We start from the raw sequence: 11136 nt of genomic DNA on the forward strand, positions 1-11136 counted from the left end.
AGGACCTTCAGTAATTTAATTAAGCAGCTAGTGAAAAATCAGATGTGCCAAAATCAGTGCCTGTTATTTTCTGATGTGTCGGACACAAATTTATCCATGTTTAGGTAAATAGAAGTAGGTCATCCTGCCTGTTATGACCCATGTGGAGCTACACTACTCTCTATGTTATTTACTTTCTTATATGTAGTAAAGTACTACACACAAACTGCATCAAAGGACAGCCAAAACAAATCTCAATGGTAGACACATTCCAAAGCTTCACAGCAGCTCTTTATCTGATCAAGGATTAAAGCCACAAAAACACAGACTGAAGTGGTTTCACATATACTCTCTCTCTCCTCTCTCTTCTTCTCTCTGCTCCTCTCACACACAGCCACAACCACAACACACGCGCCCACAAGGCCTGCAAGGAAACTCTACGTGACCTTGCCTTTGAATTCCCTTTCCGTTGCTGGTTTCATTCATCTACCCACTGTGAGGGAAATGGTTACAATCACACTGAGGTTTTGTAGGTTTCTTCTTTTTTTTCTGACTCTTCATTCACACAGAGGTGTCCATTCATTATTTTTTCCAGAGCTGTACAACAATGGATACCCATCTGTGTTTGTGTGCAAGCAATTTTGTTTTGTTTTGTTGTTTAAAAGATGTTAAAGTATATTTAAGATGTTCAGTGTATTTCAAAATGTTTAATGGAAGCAGAAAAAAATCTTGCACCTGCAGCAGTTATATAGTTTCTTAAAAGAGCGGAATCCAATATTATGGTTGATAGTGAACCCTGATGTCACTTATTTTAATAACAACAATTAAAAAAGTAACTATGTGCATACTCAAGAAACTATATTTCCTAGCATTCCTTGGAGCACTGAAGGATCTAACAAAGGAGTTGAATGACATTGCTGCATTTCTGAGCTTCCCTGCTGCTTACAACTCACCATGACCACGTGAGTCGCTCCAAAATTAATTTAATAAATGGTTGAATGTGTGCATGAAAGGATGACATTATAACAAATGACATCAAAACAACTTTGGACACTGTTTTGAACTATTCTCTGTAAGATATTAAGACTTTAATTGCGACACCATATTTACATAAGTTTCGATAATTTTACCCAATAACATATAACCATAAACTAAAAAACAAGAAGGCCCAGGGATTATGTTTATATACGACTATTTTGCAAAATAAAACAAAATGCCACCTGAATCATGATTTAATCAAGATAATTAAGATCCATTTTTTATGAACATAATACCGTTCATACTGAACAAAATGACAAAATCAGCGAAAATTGGATGTGATATTTGTTTAGTGTTTAGGCTACCTTATTAACGTTTAACTGAAACCACTGTATTTCCCTATCCTTAACCAAACAGAATAAAATGCACCTCTAATAGCTCCCTTATAAACACTTTTTAGTTTGCTAATTTATTTTTTTAATGTTTTTTTGATTGAGCACCGATCCAAATTAGACTACGTGTGTGGCCTTTTCATGATGTGTTGCAAACATAAAATAAGCAGGACTCAGGATAGAAAGTCACAGTTTTAAAGTCACTGGTGTCAAGGCCTCGTCTTTGCCTCCCCAGAGGGCTTCACCAATTTACAGTACATCAGTGGTTTATCACCAAAAATCTTTTGTATGACTAAAAGTAAAATGTGTTCACTGTCTTTCTTTGGTGATTGAGCTACACAGGGCAGCCACTTACTCATCTGAGCATGCATTTTCTTCTTCCTCCAAACCCGGCACACTTTCTCCACATTATGGTTTGAATCAGAATCACATCATTTATAAAATATTATAAATGTGCAAATATGTGTTATAAATGTGCTGGCTTTGCTTTGTTTCTGGGTATAAACTAGCACACGTGGGGCAGGAATGCCTATATACAGATAAAATATGAAGCTTTCCAAATTAAATGATGGAAGGACTGCAAGCCCCTGCAGCCAAATACTGGTGGTTGACTGCTGGTGGAATATCGCCACAGTGAGGGAAATGCTTCACCCTCCAACCCTCATGACCAACTCAGCCACCAACTGTGTGTATCTGTGAAGTTAAGTGTGTGCTAACAATGTGTTTAGTGGCTGTCTGTCAGCAGCTGTCTAAGAGTGTGTGTGTAGGCTAAATAAAGGTCTGTCAGTCAGTCAATAAAGATACAGCAGCTTGGCATTTTAATAACCTGCTTCACTTACAATGATGGAGGAGTCTCAGTTGTGGTGAAGCTTTCAAAAGGAAGATGAATTCTTGTTAGACTCACAATGGACTGAGTTGTTAACACACTGTTGAAATTTTTGTTTCTGCAAACAAATTTGAATAATTTGCATTAAGTGGCTGCTGGTTTGGTGCAGTGATGATGTGCAATTTACAGAAGAGTTCTTTCGCTTCGAGACTCAGGAAATGAGTTCAGTGAAGCATTTCTGTAACTCAAATCAAAATACTATTTTTGTTTTCGGTGAGCATGCGGACCCTTTTATGGTTGTTCACCTAATTGTTTTTTGGACTCTAATCCCCTGAATTCTGCATACTTCAGTGAGTTGTTTATATGGTTTTTGAGTTTGCTCTGCTATAAAACATATTTTTCCCATTATCGAATGACATTCCTGTTTTTTGAAATGATGGGGAGATGCTAACAGAGTGCAACGTGCTTACAATCCAGTCATTTTGATTTATTTTTGATGAACAATCAACAATGAACAACAGATAGCTTTCTATATATATGTATCTACATCTGGTACTTGCCTGTCTCTCGTCCTACTTATATACGTACTTTCATCTGTTTCTTGTGTTACTGTAACACTTCCTTTTAGCCTTGAGGATTAATGAAGTCATTTTAAAATTATGTTAATCTAATCTAATGGCACCCAGTAGTTCAAAATCTGGAGTTATTTTGGCATTTAAAGTGCGCTGGTTTAGTTTACAAATGTGTTGCAGATGAACACTGCCTAACTACAGATGGTAGCGGAAAATTGGACTTATTGTTTGTATTTTTATGCAAAAATAGTAAACTATTACGTTTTAGGTGTCAAAAATTTTTATTTTTATTTTAAAGCTGTAGATTTTCATCAGGTTGTTATTACAGTACTTGCTTACAGGGTCTTTTTCCCTTTAAGGAACAACTACTTAAAACTTACTGAAAGCTACTTAAACCACTATAAATAATAATATATATATTAACATCTGGTCAAAAGACTACATGTACAGTATGTAAAGGGATTAGTGACAAAAGGGAACTATTTCCCATCTCCAACTGCATTTCCCCTCAGTTCTACAAAGCCTTTGTAACATCGTTTAAGCTCACTGTTTTGTTCTCCACTTTCACTGCTCTTATCAGCATCATTTCTGGATGCAGAAGGCAGCTGTTTAAGTAAAAGCCTCTGATGTCTGCATTATTTGCTAAAAACTCTAGTTGGCCACTATAATTAAGGTTTCAATTTCAGCCTACCTACTATTTGGTGAAAGGATAGCACAGAAAATGTGCTGGTGCCATAAATGAATGTAAAATGTCACCAGATTTTATTATTTTATCTGAACACTTTTGAAAGAAGGATGTAAGTTCCTCTTTAACAGCAGAAGATGACTTGTTGCTTTTCTACACCTGTGATACACTGTTCAGATCACCATCAAAGCCACATCACCAGAGCAGATTATAGAATTGAACCTCAGAATTGAAAGAACTGAGTTCTCCTTCAGCACTCCGATAAAGTAAACCCTGTATTTCAGAACCACTATTATCTGTTTAGATCAGGCATTCACACAGCGAGTATTTTCTAGTTGATTGTGTTCATACAAATCGCTCAATCTTCCTTTCAACATGTTCAGAAAAGCCGACTCTCAAAGCAGGATCAGACTCCCTATCAGCAGTGCCAAACAGACGGATACCAATAAGAGATCTCCTTACTTAATGTCTCTCTTGTTCTAATTTCACCACAGGCCACAGTTTACTCTGTCCAACCCCGTAAAAAGGCTGTGGCTGCAAAACATCTAAATAAAAATCACAACCAGGTTTAATGTGGAAGCCTTACAGCCACTAGAGGGATTCCAGTATTGCTCAATGTGTGGGAAGGGAGACAAATTAAAACCTTGTATCTCAATAGAGTCATCTCTGCTGGAACAAAAGCTATTTTTTGCAGTCTGAGAACTTTTGTTTTTACCATGTCAGCTCGCCAGACATTTTGTTACACAAAGGATAAAAGCACGTGAGTTTAAAACCTACATAGAGACACAATATTACAGTTACAAAGACTTCACGAATACCATGAAGAACAATCTCCATGGAAACTGAGTTTGATCAGTAAAAATATAACTTCAAAAAATACAAAATAGTATAATTGAAAAAACAAAATTATAAAAACTGTGAAATAAAACCTTACACAATGTTGGTGCATTTCATGTCACAAATCCATGCATCATATTTCCTATTCTGGCTAACCACTTTCATTTTAGGCTTTTCGCTGATGGTGCTCCTACCCTGATCAACTTACAAGCAGCAGCAAGATTTAGTGTCTTGCTCAAAAGTACTTCAGAGATGGCTCCATTAACTGCTGCATAGATCAAACCTGTGACCTTTCCTTTATGGGTTCTTTCTAACCGTTAGGCCACCCTGAATGCTGGAAAGAAAAAAACACTCCTGTTACAGAGACATGAGGTTGTCGTTCAAAAGCGGTGTGCACATAATACTTTGGGCATGTGTTCATGCTGCACTTCTAAAGTTTTTAGTTCATCAGGGAATGCTCTCTTTTCAATAGGGATTCGGACTGATGAAGATATCTTTAAATGATTTCCTGGGCAAAATATTAAATGCTTTTGAAAGTGCTCCTAGAAACATCATGAAGAGACTTGTCAAAGAAACATCTGGGGTTCTTATACTGGTGTCACCCAAAGAACCCCAAAGGCTCTTTTACTTTTTAGAGTGTACAAAAACAAAGTTTTTTTCCAGTACATAAAACTGCATCTTTGATCTGGTAATGAAGGGTGCAGTGAGTCAGTCAGTAAATCAGATTTACTTTAGAAGAAAATTAGTCTAAATAGAGACATGACATTAAGCATTAAAGTTGCTCTGGATAAAGGGGATGGAGAGACAGGGCAAACACGAGAGGATAACATGCAACAAAGGTTGTGAGTCAAAGTCAAAGCCACAACAGTACGACCACATGCTGTGCACTTCTGGCCTACGGAGCTAATACACTCAAATATATGTATGTATTGAAATAAAATGAGCATTTTATTTATCTTATATGCAACTTGGCCATACTGAGGCAATCAAATTATCTGTTTATTTTTATTGTATTTTTAGTTAAAAGAAAACACTTTAATCCTACAATTGCTGTTGAAGTTGTAAATGTAATTTTTAAATATATATGAGGGTATTCATAGATTTCACTTTAGTGGAGGCACCCTATACTTCATGCTTGCTGAACTTTTAAGAGAATTGGCTTGTTAAAGAAAACAAAGAAGTAAATAATTTTCATAATGAGGATGTTTGCTTTCAAGTGATATCGTTTACCAAATCCTGTCTCCTAGAAAATTACATTTATATGCCACTAATTTGCAACAGCAAATACATTTTGAAATACACATAATGCCGCCCAGATTACATGTTTTTATCAGCATAACGAGGAAATGTTGTTCATTAACATTTTTGCCAAGTCGCAAATTGTTGATACTGAACATATTAGCAACATTTTCACAAACAACTTCAATTTCATTTTCAGTATCCGCTCTTGGAATACACTCCACTCGTAACAACTAAAGCATGATAACACTTTTCTTATGGTTATGTTAAGGCACTCGCAGCTCTCTGTTAAAGTCCGGGAAACTGACTTTCCCAAGTTTAACCATCATGTTTTTGCTGCTTAAGCAACATGCAAGACTGAGGATGCAAACGCCAGATTTTGGTGTCAAAGTCCTACACGTTGTACACCTGCCATCCACCCCGAATCATGTGCAGTAAATGAATATAGTGTACAGATCACGGTGTATATAATTTTAAAATTAAGGCTGTAATATATATTGTTAAGAAATCACTTAGATAAAATATAAATGTATTTTTGACTTATACAATGCATTTAATGCAAATCAAGGTACAAATCAAGGCATCCTGTTCATTTATATAGAAACCTGCTCATTGATATAATTATAGATATTACACATCTGTATGAAAACGATCAGAATGTCTACTAGCAGACAAATCTCTATCACCTCACAGTATACTGTATTGTCATATCGTCCAGCTCCTACAGATACAGAATTGCTGACCGGTCAGTTACAGGTCCATGTCACAGTCTTGCTTATCTGATGGGAATGAATGGATATATCTGGCTGGCAACTGGCAGGGGGTAGCACAGTAAAGGCTCTCTCTTCATGCAGGATAGATAAATGCATACATTTATTACTTGTAAATATGTAACCAGATATGTTGACTAGCAGTACCTCCTCTTTCACAATAACTATAGTTGGCTCTTCTACAGGTGTTATGCTGACAGGTGGCTATGAGAGAAACCTACCCAAATCTTCACAACACCTAAGGGGGAGATGAACTGTAGATAATGAGAAGCACATTTTTGGAGGGTTATGTAATATTTAAGCATCCCATATACATATATATATTAGCAGTAATCAGAAATTCCTAAAGGCTTGAAGACAGACGCCTGTACATTTGAGAAAGGGTAGGGATGATTCATCCAATATCCTTTATTTTAACAGGCCTAACCTAAGAGTTTGATTGGCCTTACACACATACACTATATCTATAACTACACTGTCTTTCATACAACCGCTTCATCTCAGACCTATGAATCACAGATTTCCTCCGTACCTGACTCCTTACCTAAACAGGCGCAACAAATCGATTGCAAAACATGGTAGGCTATAATCAAATTTTAAACTCTCAGCTATGCTCTTCTCCAGCTGTTTTTGTCCTCTCAGGGTGGTCAAATTAAGTTTACTGACTGCTCGCATTTAATAGCATTGCCACAGAAAACAATGCTGCCCAGTAAAGACGGATAATAAAAAGAAGAGACTGAACAACAATAGATAGAGCCAGGAGGAGGGGGCTAAAGATCAAGCTGGAAATATGGAACCACTTAGGCCCTGAGAGCACACCCTATAAAGGGTTAAAGATGGCTACGGGATAAGTGGAGCTCGTTTATCGCAAATTTGACAGTGGTAGTTAAATGGTGAGTTTTCCCTCCAAGCTGCCAGTCTGGGGAAGCAGACGGGGCTCTCTGCTCTGCTCACCTCCGTTCTTTCCGAGTCTCCTGTGCTCTTATTTTGTTGTGTATGGCCGCCTGTCTCCTCATCTTAGCCCCAAATCTTCTGCGTGAATCAGGACAAAGGAGAAGAGGATTTTCTCTTCTGTCTCTCCTCTATTCTCTCACATTTACACTCATTTTCGTTTTCATCGCTGCTTTGGGCCTGCAAGATTATCTTCTCCACTTCATCTCCATCCTTCCCATCATCTTTTAAAACCCTCTGCCTTTACCCTTTTCCCTTCTTGTCTCATTCTGTCCCTCGCTGTGGAAGTAAATCTTCAACCTGCCACTCCTGGAGACCTTGCAGATGCCCGCAGCCCGGCGCTGAAGCGGGCGCTTGCCAGCAGCCCAGATGCATTTGCGACTCTTTGCCATTGTCATATCCTTGCTATGTGAGGTGATCAGGATGGGGTCTGGTGTCGTGCAGAAGCAAAGTGGTGAGTACACTTAAAGAGTCTTTAAAGAGGATTTTGGGGTTGCACCTTTAAAATAAAACTTTCTGCAGTCACTTGTTTTAAACTTTCTCATCTCTGACTGGACATTGTCATTATAAAATAGATCCACTACAATTCCACAGTGTGGTATAATACCTTGAGGAGACAGTCTAACATAACGTTTTTAAAAAGTAGTTTTTTATCAAATGAAATGTAAATTAGAATTGCAAAAGTAACCACATGTTTAGATAGCAAGAAAAAGAGCTGAAGCTGACATCCTTTTCATTCAGTATTTTTATAATAAAAGAGCAAAAACAGGTTTCTTAGTATAGGATGTCTCTTCACTATATGCCGTATTGTTAGGTGATTTAAAATGTAAGAAACAAAAAAAAAAACAATAACTTTCATTTAGCCGACCTAATCCAGGATAAATGACAGTAAATGTAGAGGAAGAGGTTCAGTGCCTTGATCAGTAGCCCCACAGCATAAACACTGACCAATAATATTTGTCATAACAGCTTTTCCTTCCAGTGCTCCAAATCCAGGAATCAAACCATTTCTCCGCAGGACAAGTTGACTCTGGATAATTTTTTCCGCATGTCTCTCAGTTATCTGAAATGTCATGTTGCTCCTTGTTAAACTCTGTACCAGCAGACACTTCACAGTGGTTGGAGATTCTCCTCAAATCCAGATTTGTGGCTAATTAGTCCTTATAAAATCCAACTGCTCCCCACTCCACCTCACCCCACTCCGCCTCCCCAAAAGAAAAAACAGTCCTGACCACAGACGTACAGGTATGCAGTGACCCTCACGCTCACCAGAGTCTGGCATTTCCTCAAGAATTTAAGACTAATAGAGGGGGATCCGGTCTCAATTACACCATCATTTTGGCTTCCCATGTTTCCACACAGTCCCCGTCAGCCGGCCAGAGGTGAGACGTTAGATAATGATTAGAGGGGCTGCATGGAGCCATTAGGAACCACGGACTCTCATTCAAAATAACAGTTTGTGACAGCAAGATTACTGTTTCAAATTTAGCAGGTTTAACAAAGTCAGACAGACAGTTACCAAAGAAGAATACATATAATACAACTTTAAAATTTGTAATTAAATATTTGAATCATAATTCTAATTAATAGGCTAATATAATATTAATAACTCATCATAAAGACATCTGTTACTAAAAAGACTAGAATTACAGACGTCTTACAAAATAACTGCTGATTCAAAATTACATAATTTTCTGGAAATCCAAGAATGAATGTGTAATATGTTAAAAACTACTAACTGGAATTTTGCTCATTTATACAAGTCAGTCTTTAGGTGATTAGGCGACTTGGATAAATGTTAAAAATAGTAAATTTGTGTAAAGCTGTAAAAGATCAGAATTGTTGGGAAATGATTGTCGCCTATAATTATACAAAATTACTCAATTTGATGTTAATAGATCAGAACAGCTTGAAGTTAGATATCAATTTTAGGTCTAAAGGGTCAAATGCTGGTTGTGGGCACAACAGATTGACCCGCTGTCAGAATTCATCATTTCACATCGGAGATTTACAACCCCCCAAAGCCCCCTTTTTTCACACACAAAAAGTATCTCAGAGCGGGAAAACTGTAGAAGTCAGGAGGTGAACCAATTATTAGTGCTATTCATGTTTCTGTAAGATTCTGTAAGGTTACTCTAGGTAATTGGGACCACATGTGATTGTTTTACACGAGAATTCAGAGGGAGTGAGGAAAAAAACTGATCACAATTTGAGATAAAATGCTTCCCTGGTTGAGTAGAGACAGGTTCAAATACCGTCAATCTGCTGTTTTTGCATGTACTCCTCCTACTATTCGGGTTAACATGGTGGTCCAATCCATAACCACTCAACAATTATAATACATAACTCAGATTTCACCATTTGCCTCTTAATAATAAATACTCAAAGTTGATTATATTTAGTATTTTGTGTTGTAAACAGCACTGAGCAGTGTCTAAATGTTTAAAATGTAAAGCTTGTGGACATTATTTTGCAAATTATTACAAATATATCTGTCCCCAAGTTAAAGTTTTGAAATTGGTTCATTTTTGCAATCAAGTAAAAACCTCAAAACTTAAATTTTGCTGATTGTCAAGCTTAAATTTTGAAGAGACAATCTGCAATAACTGGAGTGAATCTTGTGGATGCCTTAAATATTTCCTCGAGGAACTAGCCTACTATTTCAGTCTTACAGCATACTGTATGGGTTTGATTCTGAAAAGAAGAGTGTGTTTCAGTTATTTATTTGTGTTTAATCTTATGCATTTAGCTCATATACCTCCGGGTTCAGGTGGGAAGTTCATCTTGGGCGCAAAATGCAAAGAGACTAAAGAGGGAGTGTAATCAGGTACAGGTGTTGTAGCTGGGGGAAGCATAGTTTCTGGCTGTGCTCATGTTTGTGCTCAATGTGGAAAAGTTTGGACTTTGCAGCAATAACGTAGGTGAGTTTAGAAATCATTTGTAAAATAATCTTGTTTAAATGCACATTAAAAATAAATCAGTTTTGTGTTTTGCAGTCCACACAAACAACCAAAGGACATGTTGTCTAGCTGGGGAATCAAGACAATGTGTGGGAGGTGTGGTTGTGTGTGTTTGTGCAACAGCTCAGACGGTTGATGTCAAAACATCAGCAACAGTTTCCTTTTATTTTCCAGCAGACCCTCTCTGATTCGCTAGTCTCTCTGTAAATGTATTGAGAAATACTTGCACAACCGAAACATTACATGGCTGCGTCGCTTAAAGGTCCAGTACGTAGGATTGAGTGACATCTAGCGGTGTAGTTACAGATTGCAACTCACTTACTTCACTCTGCCTTTTGAAGCATAAAGAATTAGGGGTAGTAGGACGGAGAAAGGAGAAATTACAGTGATGGCGAAATGTGCGAAGAACACAAATGGTCCAAACTGGAGCCAGTGCTTGGTTTGTCCATTCTGGGCTACTGTAGAAACATGCTGGTTCAACATGGCGGCCACCAAGGAAGGCAGTCTGCGTCATCTATAAATAAAAACGCCTCATTCTAAGGTAACGAAAACTTTTCAGGTGATTATACACTAATAAAAACAAAGCGGTGAATATTATGTTCCACTTCTGCCAAGAGAGCCTCCTAAATGTTACAAACTGGACCTTAATTTAAAGTCAAGGCTGGCCCATGATGATTTGTTACACAAAACCATCTGCGAAGTAAACATTTCAAAAGTCGCTTTCAAAAAATACTTGGCAGGTGATTGGACGTCCATCCATCTATCAGCGAACTTCAACCAATCAGATCAACGAATCATATAATGTAGTCAAACTCCTACCGACCAGTCGGGAGAGGTTCATTGCTGTTCTTTGCTCTTCTTTCAATGAAGAAATACTCTCCAGTTCTGATATAACTGATGCTAGCAGCATCTATGCTAACCTCTTTAGCAGCTGCCATTGTTCTTTT

At 37.6% G+C, this 11136-nt stretch overlaps 1 protein-coding gene across 1 annotated transcript in view; it reads left to right on the plus strand.

Annotated features, from left to right (window-relative positions):
• Positions 1–7598: 7598 nt before the first annotated feature.
• rspo4 (R-spondin 4) overlaps positions 7599–11136 on the plus strand; it is a 38743-nt gene continuing 35205 nt past the window's right edge. Inside the window, exon 1 of the mRNA XM_035661199.1 lies at positions 7599–7683. Coding sequence (XP_035517092.1) covers positions 7599–7683 — 85 coding nt within the window. The remainder of the gene's footprint in view (positions 7684–11136) is intronic.

Source organism: Morone saxatilis, unplaced genomic scaffold, assembly GCF_004916995.1.
Source record: "Morone saxatilis isolate NCDOM2014 unplaced genomic scaffold, NCSU_SB_2.0 Contig18, whole genome shotgun sequence".
In the NCBI taxonomy this organism is placed as follows: domain Eukaryota; kingdom Metazoa; phylum Chordata; class Actinopteri; family Moronidae; genus Morone; species Morone saxatilis.